General features: G+C 40.6%; 1 protein-coding gene and 1 pseudogene across 1 annotated transcript; both read right to left on the bottom strand.

Moving 5' to 3' along the window:
* Nucleotides 1–4,253: 4,253 nt before the first annotated feature.
* On the bottom strand, nucleotides 4,254–5,312 carry LOC147449863 (uncharacterized; annotated as a pseudogene).
* Nucleotides 5,313–5,965: 653 nt separating this feature from the next.
* LOC147449862 (uncharacterized) lies at nucleotides 5,966–6,916 on the bottom strand. The gene has a single exon (XM_086521637.1). It carries the CDS (start codon nucleotides 6,914–6,916, stop codon nucleotides 5,966–5,968), a length of 951 nt encoding a protein of 316 aa, XP_086377763.1.
* Nucleotides 6,917–16,179: the final 9,263 nt, after the last annotated feature.

Here is a 16,179-nt window from a genome sequence, read left to right as displayed (position 1 = left end):
AAAGCCCAAACGTTGTACAAAACGTGATCTTTAGGATATCTTCATCCACTATCCTTATTTGATGATAGCCACTTTTAAGGTCAATCCTACTGAAGTAGGTAGAGCCTTGTAGCGTTCTAACAAATCTTCTACCCGAGGCACGGGAAATCTGTTTTTGATAGTGATATGGTTTAGTGCTCGATAGTCCCACACACAAACGGTATGTACCATCTTTCTTTTGGACTAAAAGGACATGGAGAACAAAAAGGAGAGGAGCTAGGCCTCACCATCCCTTTGTCTACCAATTCTTGGACTTGCCTCATGATCTCCTCTTGTTGAGCTTGAGAAACTCAATAAGGAGGCTTGTTAGGAGGTGAGCTTCCTGGAAGGAGCTCAATTTGATGGTCATCATCCCCTTGTTTTGGAGGTAAGTCCATAGGGATATCATCAATGAACACATCTTGGAATCCTTTTAGAAAATTAGACAAGTCTAACTCTTCTTCATTCCTACCATTTACATTTGATGAAACATTGGGTCTTTTAGGGATTCTTTGACAAAAATCATGTATGCAAAAACTAAGCTCTTCATTGATTTATGAAAAGCAGGATGATCTACAAGTGGTATAGAACGACCACACTCACTAGCATCTATATACATGTTCTTTCCCCTGTAGGTGAAGTAGATTCTCCTTTCAGGGAACTTCATGTTGGCAGCCATGCGATCAAACCATGGCGCCCTAGGATAGCATCCTCATGTTGGAGAGGAGAGATGAAAAGGTCTTCTTTGTCGACATAGCTTTGGACATGAAGCCTCAACTTCCCAATTAAGGGAGTAACGAAGCCTTGTTGTCCCTTGAAAGCTGTATCAGCCCCGTTACAATATCTCCCATCTCGAAAGCTTGAATGCCCAACTTGGTGGCCAACTCCGTTGATATGAAGTTGTAAGTAGAGCCGAGGTCAAACAAGATGAAGGCATCATGCTCCCTTACCTTTCCCCAAGCATAGGAGAGTGATGATCCTTTGCAAACGATCATCCTCTTTTGGAGATTCAATGGTGGCAGCCCTAGGAGTCTCATTGCGAGCATTTTTCTTGGGGCAAGAACGATAGCCATGTCCTTGCTCCCCACACTTAAAACATTTATGGTCCTTGCGAAAAGCTTCAAGCTCTTTAGGAGAGAGTTTGTTTTTGCCTTTGTAAACTCCCTTGTCCTTGGACCGATTGTTGTTGTTGTTGTTGGAAGTGCCTTGGGAAGAATATTGGGCATTGGTTTTCCCCTTTGCATCATTTTTATCTTTGTTTTCCATGGGCTTGACATTCTATCTAGCCCCTTGTTGGAAATTGATGCGTGAAGCAACCATGGTGTGATGGATTACTTCAGTGATAGAACCAGGCCTTTGAGAGTTGACATATCCAATCATCTCTTCAAGTAATCTCGCACAAAGTTGTTGCTTTTGCTCGGCGAAGTCTATCTTTTTAAAGATAGTAGCCTTGAGATGTAAATCCCAAAACTTGTCTACATATTCGTGTATAGACTCATGAGAGAGAAGCTTCAACCTGTACCATTCGGTGAGCAATTTGTCCTTTGCATTGCTTGCAAGGAATTGCTTCATGATGGAAACTCGTAGAGGTTTCCATGTCTTTGGGGCTTTGCCATTGCCACAAAGGCTAGCCCACCATTGACAAGCCGATTTTTGGAAGTGCATAGCTACATGGTGTAGCTTGCAGGACTTCGTAAAGCCCTCGTCTCCAAAGGTCGCATCAAATTGTTGAATGAAGGCCAACACTTTCTCGGTATCATAGGTGAGAAAAGAGATACTCTTTCCTCCCTCTTTGAACTTCTTTAGCTTTTGTGACCTTCGCCATGCAGGGTATGATTTGCAATGTCCTCCCCTCTTGTATTCTCTACGAGAATAGCCATAGCTTTCATCGGAAGAGGAGGAAGGTGAAGAAGAAGGAGAAGAGGGTGACCTCTTTCTTGCCCTTTTCTTCCTTTGTTTCCTCTCTTCCCTTTTGGAGTGACAAGGAGAAGGACAATGTGTTGATCTTTTCCTCTTGGGAGGAGTTGGCGATCGTTTAGACCGCCATCTTTGTGGAGCCACATCTTCAGAGGAACTTAAAGTTTCATTGCTTTCTTGCTCTTTGGATTCCTTTTCTCGCATGGGAGAGAGTCTTGTTTTGAGGGTCTCTTCAAGAGGCCTCCTAAGCTCTCTCTCCTCTTAGAGAGGAAGGGAAATCCCATAAGCGTGAAGTTGTTCAGTAACTTCGGCTTGCAAAGCAGGGTTGCCCATAGCTTGCTGCAACCTAGTAATGAGATAATTGACAAACATGGGGGCATCATCATTAGCACCTTCATGTGCAAAATCAAAGCTATCAATGTTCATTCTACTCTCTTGGTTATTGTCAGCCCGCCATGTTAACAAAATTTGTGTACGTACTTAGTGTATGCTTTGGCAATTCAAAACCTTAGTTGCCACTCCTCTTAGCCTTTGAAAATCGGCTCTTAAGTATCTACACCCACAAATTGAAGTGGTTAATTATAGAGAATAGTGGAGTGGGTCTAATATTGCAGAGTTGCCGAGGGCTAGCTCCTTTTGGACTTCTTATGGCTCAATAATGGTAAAGCCGTAGGCAAGCCTAAAAAGACTCCATTATTAAGTCCAAAGCTCCCGAGCTGTGCACCATATCCCACATAGTGGGCTCAACAAAACCAATAATAGATCCCAGTCCCACTTACCCTAATATAAATAACAAAATCAACCATTTATAGGGGGTGCTACCATTTAACAAGCCTTGAAAAGCAAGCGAGGGATACAAAGCGAGCGAGACAAATGAGTTGGAGATATATTGTAGCTGAAATCCTAGTAATACTCGACTATGCTTAACTTTATTTTTGTTCCATGTTTGTATACAAACTGTGTACGCTCCATTTTCTTTTTTTGCTTATTCCTCAACACCATGCAGGAAATTTACTGAGCATTTCCAGTTCTAGGTTATATTTATCCCCACTCTCTCCTTAAGTTAGTACTTACCACACACTTTTTGAAGAATTGATTAGCTCCAAGAGCGTGTTACTGAAGTGAAGAGAAACCAAAGAGTCCCATAAAATTTATCATTAGTAAAATGGCCATAGTCATCCGAAGGCCAACCCATAAACTACCTATACACCTGCACAACAATCATGACGTGCTTGCCATATGTTTAAGGCATAAACATCTATTAATTCTTTGTCATTAAAACCATAAACATAAAGCTTTTCAACAGATTATAATTACAATCTTCTACAGAGACACACATATAATCCACTCACACTTCTCATACATAGATCATGACTAGAGAGAGAGAGTGTTCAAACATGAAAAATGACACTCTAAAATAACTAATGCACAAAAGCAAACTTTTCCAGTTCTCATTAAGGAAACAACCAAAAAGAATACTCTTCAAATTGCTTAGTGACTCAACACCTAAAGTTTGCCGACTAAAAGTGAGAGAATCTGGTTTGATTTGACTCATTGCAAAGAGCTTTTGACTACAAAAAAGTACACATAAATAACTTGGTTTTTCATTAAACATCATGATCTCCATACACCACCTAGGTTAAGTGGAAATAGAGAAAGAGGGAATAGAGGAAAGGGAGGGGGGAGAGTAGGTTGTTGTGGATAGCTAGTACAACAAAATTAAGTTGCCAAAATAGGATATAGATGATAGATAAAAAGAAAAACATGCTTAAATCACTAGCATATGTTTTCCATACAAGGTCTAAAACATCTAGTTCTATATAGGATGAAATTGATAGCTAAAAGGTGAAACTAGCTTAAGCAGCCACTAGCACACGTCTTCCATGCAAGGCTTGGAATAACTCTATATTTGAGAGCAGCTTGATGCATAAATGCATGAACATTTGCATCCAATCCAAGAGTCCTTAAAAATACAAAGTATATATGCTTGCATGGAATATAAGTACTTGCCTTTGAATCTTGTCTCACAAAGTCCTCACATGTACACGTGGAAATTGACTTATTGTGATGGAATATGAAATCCCATGTGCTTTTGATCCCTTTGACTCCGAGAAGGAAACGTGCACTTCGTTTGGGACTATTATACTCTTTTTAGAAGAGTTGCATGCATTTTAGTTGCCAAGCCAATCTTATCCTTGAAATCTTTGGTGAGTTTGCTTCTCCACTTGACCATTCTACCATCCCTCTTTTGTGGCCATGCTGCACTTGCAGGAGGTTGAGCTCGAAAGCTTTCTACAACTGCACCTTCTTGAGAGCCATCATCCAAAACAAAGCTTGACTTTCGCAATAAACTTATCTCTTCTAAAGATAGAAAGTTCCCTTTGAGATGGGCCACACCCCAGGTGCAGGACCTGGTGGAAAAATAACAGATCCATGCACATTCCAAGCATGTTGCACATTGCTATTGCAAAACCAAATGACCTGCTCATGTGTGCCACCTAGGTATCTTCTTCTTCCCTTGAAGCAAGGGGCAGGAACACCATGCAATGTTGTTCCCCCATTTATGTTGATCTCAACCCCACACCTCTCACCTACATCAACAAGAAAAAATTTAAGACCATAGAGGAAAGGTTAGCGACCAAAAATGATAGATTCAATGTTGTACTTCTAACCTGTCTCCTTGATTAACCCAAAACAAATCACTTTAACCTTAGGAGGTGCTCTCCTAATGGCCCAAGTGGACTTTGCAACTTCAGACTCCTTTACCTGTTGTACTTTGAAGCTTGGATCGTGTGGAATAGCTCTAGAGGTTGTGATGGTATTATATTCAGGTCTATGACTGTCAGTCTCATGAATCGGAGTTGAGTGATCCAACTTTCTTTTTCGATGCAAACTTACTTGCTCCATGGGCTGTCTCATATACTCCAAAGAGGCAAGACCTACTGCATCCATTGTAGAAGCAGTCAAATCAATAACCTTCTTCTCAATAGCTCGAGTTGTGTGTCCTTCCATTAGCCTTTCAGCTAGTTGTTTCAAGTCAGGACTAGTACCATGATATTTTCCATCCATAAAAGACTTATATTTTGCACTTTGCTGCACTGATAAGCATAAGTCAACAGCGGTAGCCTCATACAATGAGAGATACTTTGTTGCTCCATGTGCAGCACGAATACTTGCATGTTTAGATTCAGATAGGTTAGTTGATGGTACAAATCCCAAATCCTTGTGCTATGCTGTGTAAGAAACTGATCAATCCAATGTGATGCTCGTGCATCCCACCATGCAAGCCATAGCTGTAAGCTTTGTAGTTGTCCCTCAATAATGTGGTTGTCAGTCCAATAGTTTTGTATAGCTTGCTTAGATTGTTCCTTCTCCATCTCAGTAGGTGCACTTCTCCACTGCCTGCACATATACTTGTGCTCTTCTTGAAAGGCTGGCTTAATGCACTTCTTAGTGTGATCCATCATATTTGTCTCCCAGTGAAACTTGCAAGACCTCTCTTTCTCCTCCACCTTATTATTTGGACCACCAAAGTAGACTGTGCGCACTGCAATCCAATTTTGTTGAGCCTCATCTGACACGAAACCTCTAAATTGAGGAAGTGGAAAACCATTTTGCACCATTTGGTTGTTTAACATTTTCCAAAATTGAGCCTGAGCATGGTGATCTTGCACCTTAAACTCACAAGTTGCGATTGTGAGCAACTCACGTACATGTGGATCATATACATGGGCTCCCATTGTGCACCACCCCTTCACCCGATGCACATGATCAAAATGCACCCATTGGCCCTCCAATGAGCCACCTGGTTGCATTCTTTATTAACAAGATCCACTCCTGAACCTGGACACTTAGATGACATCTAAAACACATGTGGTTGGCTATCATCACCAAGTTGATCAGGAAAAAGAACACTTTGGATAAATGGATATATGCATCTTTGTTTCAGTCTCAATATAGCATCCAACCCACTGTCCCCTTGAAGAAAATCTTTTCTAGCAACTTGGATGGACCTTTTGATTCGAGCTTTTTAAGAGATAGGAATAATTTGATCTAGCACTTTGTGCAAGTAACCCTCTGAAGAAGTCTTGTGGGAAGAACCATCCTCATGAATCAACAGCTCCATGATCAAATCCCTTATTATTGAGACTTCAATTTGCTTGCATGTGCTAGAAGGCTCAATGGTTGCCCGCGTGAACATCTTATTGTGAACAACCTCCTCCACCTTTTTTGATAACCCCTTTGCCATTGGATGATTATGAAATCCCATGTGTATGGCACATCTTGTTGTGCCATCTCTACCCTGAGGGATACAATAGTATATGAATGCTTGACAAGTTTTGATACATTCTGGTGATTCACCGCAGTGCTTACAAAGAAGAACTCCATTTTCTTTGTTCAATGGTCCAACAGGTGGCACAGATTTAAGCTTGCCTTTCCATTGAGTCTCATTCACTACTCCAAACATATCTACACAAGCACAATCAATGTTATAACACCTTAAGTGTCCACAACACCTACTTATTCTCACTATTCCTTTAAAGGCGTCGATAGAGCTGGTCTTGTATGTTGTCCAAACATGTCCATCAAGCCTTTGCTCCATGCCTTTCATGTCAGAACCATCTTTGCAAGGTGGAAGCTCAAACAAACAGTAACCATCATATTCAAGCGGAAGCTCATCAAGTTTTTGACTAGCTTGTGTTGAAGAAAGAGCAACATGAAGAGAGCTAAACAGTGGAAGCTTCTGAAGACTTGAAAGAATGCTAATCTCTTTTTCTACCAATTTTTGTACTTGTTGCTTTTCTAGCTTGTAAACACCTCCATTGTTATCATGAAGCTTATACCCATGACTTCCATCCTCTAATGAAACTATAGAAAGAGAAATAACTACATCATCTATAGAAGTTGCTTCAGATAGAATAATGTCTTGGTCTGCAAGTTGAAAATACTCCTTTAGAGCAGTGAGACTAATATCACACATCTCTATGTCATATCTAATTGACAGAACTCTTTCTTCATATGTAATAAGAAGTGAGTGAGACATTGTAAGAGTGAAGCATCCAGAGACAAATGCAGAGCTCAGGACAAGATAGGTTCGCTTTTAATATTCAAAGCCAGATCCATAGAAATCATTTTCTTGAGCCTTGAGAAAATGTCAAGAAAAAGGTTGGCATTAGTAATAAATGGGATGGCATTTGAAAAGTTCGTGCAATCATCTGTTTGATAGGGACGGACCAGGATCCATGAGAGTTAAAAGAACACAATTCACGAGGAAAGTAAAAGCTTCTGTCACAATTTACGAGGAAAGTAGCGTTTGATTTATGCTCACTTAAATTTTAAAACATTTCCTTTTGGTCTATGCTCATTAAAGTTTTAAATCATTTTTTTGTGAACATCAATTTTAATTTTTAAATAATTTTGATTTTTAAATAATATTGTGCAGAAGTCACTCTCTTGGCAGGTGCCAGGTCTCTGTTTTTGCACTCTCCAAGAACTGCTCACAAGGGTCTGTGTTATTGCATTTGCAAACGCTATTCTAACAAGGCCGGTGAGGAGAAATGAATCATTTTGTTTTCATTTGCTCACTAAGGGTTTCATTGTTGCGTTTGAAAAGCAAATCTCAGAGCGCCGGTGAGAGAGGTTGCTTTATTTTGCTCACCAAGGGTTTTGTGCTTGCATTTGGAAACGCTTTCATGGGAGTGCTAGTGAGATGTGAGTATGGAGCTAGAGGCTTTGAGGTTTGAGGTTTTGAGGTTTTGAGTCCTCACCAAGGCTTTGAGGTTTGCATTTGGAAACGCAACTTGGAGAAGCCAGGTGAGGAGCGAAGCCAAGGATTTCCAAGCGGTGTTCATTGATGATATCCCTATGGACTTACCTCCAAAATGAGGGGATGATGACCATCGAATTGATCTCCTATCAGGAAGCTCACCGCCCAACAAACCTCCCTATCGAGTTTCACAAGCTCAACAAGAGGAGATCATGAGGCAAGTACAAGAATTGGTAGACAAAGGAATAGTGAGGCCTAGCTCCTCTCCCTTTTGCTCTCCAGTCCTTTTAGTGCAAAAGAAAGATGGTACATACCGCATGTGTGTGGACTATCGCGCACTAAATCATATCACTATCAAAAACAAATTTCTCGTACCCTGGGTAGAAGAACTGTTTGATAAGCTACAAGGCTCTACCTACTTCAGTAGGATTGACCTTAAAAGTGGCTACCATCAAATAAGGATAGTGAATGAAGATATCCTAAAGACTGCGTTTCGTACAACATTTGGCCTTTATGAATATCTAGTCATGCCTTTCGATTTGACTAATGCACCAGCTACATTCAATCGATTAATGGAGAAAAAATTTAGACCCTACCACAAATTCACTGGAGTGTTCTTTGATGATATCATCATCTACTCCAATTCTTTGGAGGAACACAAGCAACATCTCCAAGTGATTTTTCAAGCATTAAGGGAGAATAAGCTTTTTCTCAATCAAAAGAAAAGTGAATTTTTCCTTCAAGAGATTCAATACTTAGGTCATATTATCTCTCGAGATGGTATCCGTATGGATCCATCAAAGTTGGAGGTAATAAAAGCATGGCCTAATCCAAGGAATGTACATGAGCTAAGAAGCTTTATTGGTATGTGTGCATATTATAGACGCTTCATAGCAAAATTCTCTCAAATAGCAGGACCATTACATGACTTAACAAAGAAAAACGTTAAGTATTCATGGACTGCTAAGGAGCAGAGTGCTTCTGACAAGCTCAAAGAGAAGCTTATCTCCCAACCAGTCCTTATGCTTCCGGATCTCTCAAAGCCATTTGAGGTCCAATGTGATGCTTGTGGTGATTGCCTTGGAGCAGTCTTACTTCAAGAAGGGCATGCCATAGCCTATGAGAACCGAAGGCTCAACACGGATGAACGGGTCTTAGGCATTTATGAGAAAGAGATGTTAGCTGTTCTACATGCCCTAGACACATGGAAGCACTATCTATTGGGGACTCCATTCATCTTACGAACAGACCATCAAAGTCTCAAGTACTTCATGATGCAAACAAAGCTTTCCGACAAACAAATGAGGTGGGCAAATTTTCTTTCACAATTTAATTTCCACATTGCTCACATTGCTGGTAAGCACAATCAAGTGGCTGATGCACTTTCGCGATGACCAAAAGTTAATGTTGTGTCAATAGCAACTCACAATGATCTATCTTCTATGATAGATGAGTATGCTACTGACCCTTACTTTAAAGACATAATGTCGGCCCTTGCTTTGGGGAAGAAAGAGGAACCATTCACCTTGCAGGATGGTTATCTTCTGCATGGCAATAGGCTATGTGTTACCCACTCTCTTCGTGAGAAAGTTATGTATGAATCCCATGCTCCTCCCTATGCGGGGCATAGAGGCATTCAACCTACTCTTCGAGGAGTAGAGACGTACTTTTATTGGCCTACCATGAAAGTGGACATACAAGAGTATGTTTCAAAATGTGTAGTGTGCCAAAAGACCAAGTATGATAGAGGGAAGCAACCTGGTTTACTCCAACCATTGCCAATTCCTAATTCACCATGGGAGAGTATATCCATGGATTTTATCTTTGGATTACCAAAATCTATCCATGGGAATTCGGGAATATGGACAATAGTCGACAGGTTTAGCAAGCAAGCACACTTTATCCCTGTCAAGAAGACTATTAAGGCACACCAAATGGCAACTCTCTTCATATCACAGATTTTCAAACACCATGGGTTGCCAACGTCCATCGTGTTACATAGAGATCCTAGAATGACCATTAATTTCTGGAAAGGTCTCTTTGAAAATCTAGGTACAAGATTGAATTTCTCTTCGGCCTATCACCCACAAATGGATGGCCAAAGTGAGATAGCCAATCTTACGATTCTTGATCTACTAAAGACCTATGTCACAGAAGTAGATCAACGCTCACAATGGGAAAAGTACTTACCTCTTGTAGAGTATGCGTATAATAATACTATCCATACTTCTACAGGAAAAGCACCTTTTGAAATCATAGAAGGAAGACCTAAAAGTCCCTTGCTACTTAAAGTACATGGGAAGATCTTCACTGCCGATGAGTATAGCCGTGACCTGCAAACATCTTTTCAAAAGATTAAGGAGGCTATATCCATCTCCCAACTAAGGCAAAAAGCTACTGCTGACAAGCACAGAAGGGCCTTAAAGTTCAAAGAAAATGATTGGGTCTTACTTAAGTTTCCTAAGGCTCGATTGAGGCAAACGATGGGCAAAAATCCTACGGGCCATCAAAAGTATTATGCTAAACTAGCAAAAAGATACTATGGTCCTTTTCAAATTTTGAAGCCAATCAATGAGGTAGCTTATCAACTCAAGTTACCTAACCATTGGCTCATACACAATGCTTTTCATGTGAGCCTACTCAAGCCCTACAAAGGAGAGCCTCCAAATGAACCAATTATTGAAGACCCTCCCGAAATCAAAGATCAAGAAGAGGTACTACAATCCAATGCTATTCTTCAACATGAAGACAAGGTATTACGACATGGTAAGATTATCCGATGGTATCTTATTAAGTTCAAAAATTATCCTTTTGAAGATGCTAGATGGATGCAAGGAATCTAGCTTAAGGATAGTATGGACCTTGTCAACGCTTACAATGCTACATTAGAGTAACCAAATGTACATGTTTCTTTTAAATGATTAATGTTTTTGTCTTATAAGACTAATTCTCTCTTTATTGTGCACAAATTTAAGTAGTATGCATACTAAGAATCATGTTTGGGATGACGACGTCTCTCAAACACCATGTAGAATTTGTCACTCTACTTGGGAGGATGAAATGGACTAAAGACCAGACATGCTTGTGTGGCAGCTGTGTCTCCCAAGCACCAAATGGATTAGTCGTCCATCTTGGAATGATGTCATAGGGTAAAAAGGGATCCTCTACCCGCTAAGACAAATTAACTAATGACTATGACTTTATCTCTTTTACCTCATAGTCGAGGACGACTATGATTTCAAGAGAGAGGTAATGTCATTAAATATCTAATATCTAGCCAACCCAAATATTAAATTGATCATTTAATATCGGATAATAAATGGGAACAAGGGTTAGAATATAGACATATGCTTACAGATCTATCTCAACACGAGGTCAGTGGTAAAGGGGCCCAAATGAGAGATGGTCTTTCAAAGAGCAAGGTTAACTAATGAAGCTTAAAAGACCTTAGGGTTATCTTCATTAAAGACCTCCAATGGTTAGTGTTAAAAGTCCTTTTGACCTTAAGCAAGCTAGGGCTGTGCTTGAGGTGGGAACCTTAAGCAAGCTAGGGTTGTGCTTGAGGTGGGAACCCGACCTAAACTTAGGCAAGCGAGGGCTGTGCTTGAGGTGGGAACCCGATCTAAACTTAGGCAAGCTAGGGCTATGCTTGAGGTGGGAACTCCACCTAAGGTGCTTGTCATGCTTGATGACTAAGGTACTTGAGGTATTTGTCACATTTAATGAGGAAGTTGCTTGAGAAGCTTCCTATGCATGGGGGGTAAGATGCTTGAGTCAAAAAGAGAACATACTCACTTAATGAGGAAGTTGCTTGAGAAACTTCCTATGCATAAAAATCTCAAAGTTAGGGGAATTCTAAAAGAGCACATGGGACACATGTCAGACTCTCACTAAGCTTAACCACATGGTGTGCTAGGGCTATGCTTGAGGTGGGAACTCCACCTAAGGTGCTTGTCATGCTTGATGACTAAGGTACTTAAGGTATTTGTCACATTAAATGAGGAAGTTGCTTGAGAAGCTTCCTATGCATGGGGGGTAAGATGCTTGAGTCAAAAAGAGAACCTACTCACTTAATGAGGAAGTTGCTTAAGAAACTTCCTATGCATAAAAATCTCAAAGGTAGGGGAATTCTAAAAGAGCACATGGGACACATGTCAGACTCTCACTAAGCTTAACCACATGGTGTGCTTGAATGCTATTGGTTGGGCTAAAGAGGGGTCCAATGAGCTTCTACTTCCATCTAACAAATATCTAGATATTTTCAAGCTCTCTCTCTCTCTCTCTCTAAGGGGTAAGGAGGACACTTGTCAAAAGACTACCCATGTACTTGACTGCATGCTACATGTGATTGGCCAGGGGGAGAGGTGTCCAATGAGCCTGCAGCATGTGAATGCTATTGGTTGGGCTAAAGAGGGGTACAATGAGCTTCTACTTCCATCTAACAAATATCTAGATATTTTCAAGCTCTCTCTCTATAAGGGGTAAGGAGGACACTTGTCAAAAGACTACCCATGTACTTGACTGCATGCTACATGTGATTGGCCAGGGGGAGAGGTGTCCAATGAGCCTGCAGCATGTGGAAAAGTCTCCACTTCCCCAAAGCAAGGAGGGGGGGTGCTAGGGGGATATACACCATCACACACACTCATTTGAGACATAATGCTCACTTGGTGAAAGTTGAGGAACACCACCTCCTTCTCCAAGCTTGTGAGAGTGAAAGGCTACACCAACACTCTTGGCTATGGAATGCAAATCCAACCAAGAGTCATGCTTCAATGCTTAAGCTTGCCATCTTCTCCATCTCCATTACTATGCTATTATGTATACTAGCAAGAAGAGTAATGATAAGTGAGGAACTACTTCTTTCTCCTATGGAATGTTTCTTCTTCCTCTTCCCTATCCTCATTCCCCACTAGCTCTCTCCACCTTCGAAGGTGTTTTAGGCCTTGGGACTGAGGCTTGGGATAGTTAATGCTTTCTTCAAGTTTATGTTATGTTTGTGATGCATGAGGCTTTACATCTTCATTGCATCACCTAGGTCACAAGGAACACAAAGATTATATTGTACCAAGTCTCTCTTGATGGGAGAAACTATAATACAAATGCCTATAGGAGGGGGGACCGGCTCCATATGAATCCGGTCCTCAACTATTGTCATGTTCTCTAAACTTTCTCTCTCTTGCAAAAGTATTGTTCATGCTAAGCTAACTAAGTATCATGTTTATGCCCGCTATGCTCACAAAGTAATCTCTTAAAAGTGCTTCACCTAATTTCCTAATTCCGCTACTTCCAAAGTTCATAGGAAATTTCCATTACACCATGGATTACCAACATCCATCGTGTCAGTAGATAGAGATCTTAGAATGACCATTAATTTTGGAAAGGTCTCTTTGAAAATCTAGGTACAAGATTGAATTTCTCTTAGGCCTATCACCCACAAACAGATGGCCAATCTTATGATACTTGATCTACTAAAGACTTATGTTACAGAAGTAGATCAACGCTCACAAAGGGAGAATTACTTACCTCTTGTAGAGTATGTGTACAATAACACTGTCCATACTTCTACAAGAAAAGCACCTTTTGAAATCATTGAGGGAAGACCTAAAATTCCCTTGCTACTTGAAGTACATGGGAAGATCTTCGTTGGCAGATGAGTATAGCCATGACCTACAAGAATCTTTTCAAAAGATTAAGGAGGCTATATCCATCTCTCAACAAAGGAAAAAAGCTGCTGTTGATAAGCACAGAAGAGCCTTAACATTTAAAGAAGATGATTGGGTCTTAAGTTTCTCAAGGCTTGATTGAGGCACACGACGGACAAAAGTCCTACGGGTCATCAAAACTATTATGCTAAACTAGCAAAAAGATACTATGGTCCTTTTCAAATTTTGAATCCAATCAATGAGATGACTTATCAACTTAAGTTGCCCAACCATTGGCTCATACACAATGCTTTTCATGTGAGCCTACTTAAGCCCTACAAAGGAGAGCCACCAAGTGAACCAATTATTAAAGACCCTCCTGAAATCAAAGACCAAGAAGAGGTGTTGCAACCCGAATCTATCCTTCGGCATGAAGACAAGGTACTACAACATGGTAAGATTATCCGACGGTATCTTATTAAGTTCAAAAATTATATTTTGAAGATGCTAGATGGATGCAAATACAGCTAAAGGATAGTATGAAGCTTGTCAATGCTTACAATGCTACATTAGAGTAAGCAAATGTATAAACTTCTTTCAAATGACCAATGTTTTTGTCTTATAAGACCATTTCTCTTTTTCTTGTGTACAAATTTAAATAGTATGCATGCTTAGAATCATGTTTGTGATGACGACGTCTCTCAAACACCAGGTAGAATTTGTCACTCTACTTTGGGAGAATGAAATGGACTAAAGAGTAGACATGCTTGCGGCGGCAGCTATGTCTCCCAAGCACCAAATGGATTAGTCATCCATCTTGGAAAGATGTTGTAGGGTAAAAAATGATCTTCTACCCGCTAAGAAACATTGACTAATGACTAAGGATTTATCTCTTCTACCTCATAGTCGAGGACGACTACAATTTCAAGAGAGAGGTAATGTCATAAAATCTAATATCTAACCAACCCAAATGATTTTTTCATATTAAATTTATCATTTATTGTGGGAGAATAAACAAGGACAAGGGTTAGAATATAGACATGTACTTACGGGTCTATCTCAACACGGGGCCAATAGTAAAGGGGTCCAAATGAGAGATGATCTATCAAAGAGAAAGGCTAGCTAATGGAGCTTAAAGACCTTAGGGTTAGCTTCACCAAAGACCTCCAAAGGTTAGTGTTAAAAGTCCTTTGACCTTAGGTAAGCTAGGGTTGTGCTTGAGGTGGGAACCTGACCCAAGCTTGAGGTGCTTGTCGTGCTTGCTGACTAAGGTGCTTGTCATGCTTATTGACTAAGGTGCTTGAGGTGTTTAATGGCTAAGGTGCTCCATGACTAAGCTGCTTGAGGAGGTAAGGTGTTCAAAGTCAATACATATCCCTACACAAGGGGGGGCGTGCCCTCATTCTAGGGGCTAGAGAGAGAACACATACACCCTCACACAAAGCATCCTTGGTACAAAGAAAGCAGCAGGGACACTTGTCAACCTCCTCTTCATGTTGCCCTCATGGTGTGCCTAAAGCCTATTGGTTGGCCTCCCGAGGGATCCAATAATAATTTAGTTAATTTAATTAATTATCTATGCATTTTTCAAGTTCTCTCTCTCAAAGGGGAAAGGGGGACACTTGTCCCAAGGCTACCTTTGCTGCTTGATATACACTAAGCCTATAGGTCCAATCAAATGCTAGATAGTGCTAGATGAGGGGGTCGACCAAAGCAAGAACGGGGCTAGCTTGGGGGGAATACTCTCCCCCCCCCCCCCCAACACACACACACACACACTCATTGTGTGAAGTGCAAACTGTAAGATCTTCATCTCCTTCTCCAAGCTAGTAGGGAAGTTGAGAGTCTACACCAACACTCTTGGCTATGGAATGCAAATCCAACCAAGGGCCATTCTTCAATGCTTAAGCTTGTCATCTTCTCCATCTTCATTACTATGTTATTATCTATGCTAGCAAGAAGAGTGATGATAAGTGAGGAGCTACTTCTTTCTCCTATGAATGTTTCTTCTTCCTTTTCCTCTTCCCTACCCTCAATCCCCGCTAGCTCTCTCCACCTTCGAAGGTGTTTGAGGCCTTGGGACTAAAACTAGGGATAGTCAATGATTTTTACAAAGTCTATGTTATGTTCATGATGCATGAAGCTTTCCATCTTCATTGCATCAGCTAGGTCACAAGGAACACAAAGATTGTATTGTACCAAGTCTCTCTTGATGGGAGAATCTATAATACAATTGGAGGGAGGACCGACTCCACATAAAATCCGGTCCTCAATTGTTGTCAAGTTCTCTAAACTCTCTCTCTTGCAAAAGTATTGTTCATTCCAAGTTAATTAAGTACTATGATTATGTTGCTACCATCAATTGAGAATAGCAACCACCCAAATGGTCCACAAATTAACCTCATCAAAGATACTAATCTTGACAATAATGAAGTTGAGGTCAATTATGGTGAGGGCTATGATCTTGAGTATGATGCCAATGACGATCCTTCTCCAGGTATTCCTATATCTCCACACACTCTTCTCAAAGTGAAAGGCACAATGAAAGGTGAAGATATCACAATTCTTTTAGGTGATGGTAGTAGCCATGATTTCATCTCTACACGATTGACACATCAACTATCTCTTTTGCAACTCTCTTCACCTCACAAAATGAAAACTTTTTTTAACGATCAACGTTTTAATTGTAGAACTCAAGTCAACGTTGAAGTTTGCATTGATGAATTCTCTCATACATGTACATTTATACTCGCACCTTTGCATGGTATCGATATGATTTTGGGGGTGCCTTTTCGACATGAATTTAACCCACCAATCAGTTACAAACCACGC

The sequence above is a fragment of the Adiantum capillus-veneris genome, chromosome 10 (genome assembly GCF_014529385.1).
Source record: "Adiantum capillus-veneris isolate H3 chromosome 10, ASM1452938v2, whole genome shotgun sequence".
NCBI classification, from domain to species: Eukaryota; Viridiplantae; Streptophyta; class Polypodiopsida; order Polypodiales; family Pteridaceae; genus Adiantum; species Adiantum capillus-veneris.
Note: the sequence above shows the minus strand (reverse complement) of the source record. Positions and strands in the feature narration are given on the sequence as shown.

Bases quoted from the DNA above. Each gene is read 5' to 3' on its own strand.
- LOC147449862 (XM_086521637.1), bottom strand. From the start codon at position 6,916: ATGTGTGATATTAGTCTCACTGCTCTAAAGGAGTATTTTCAACTTGCA.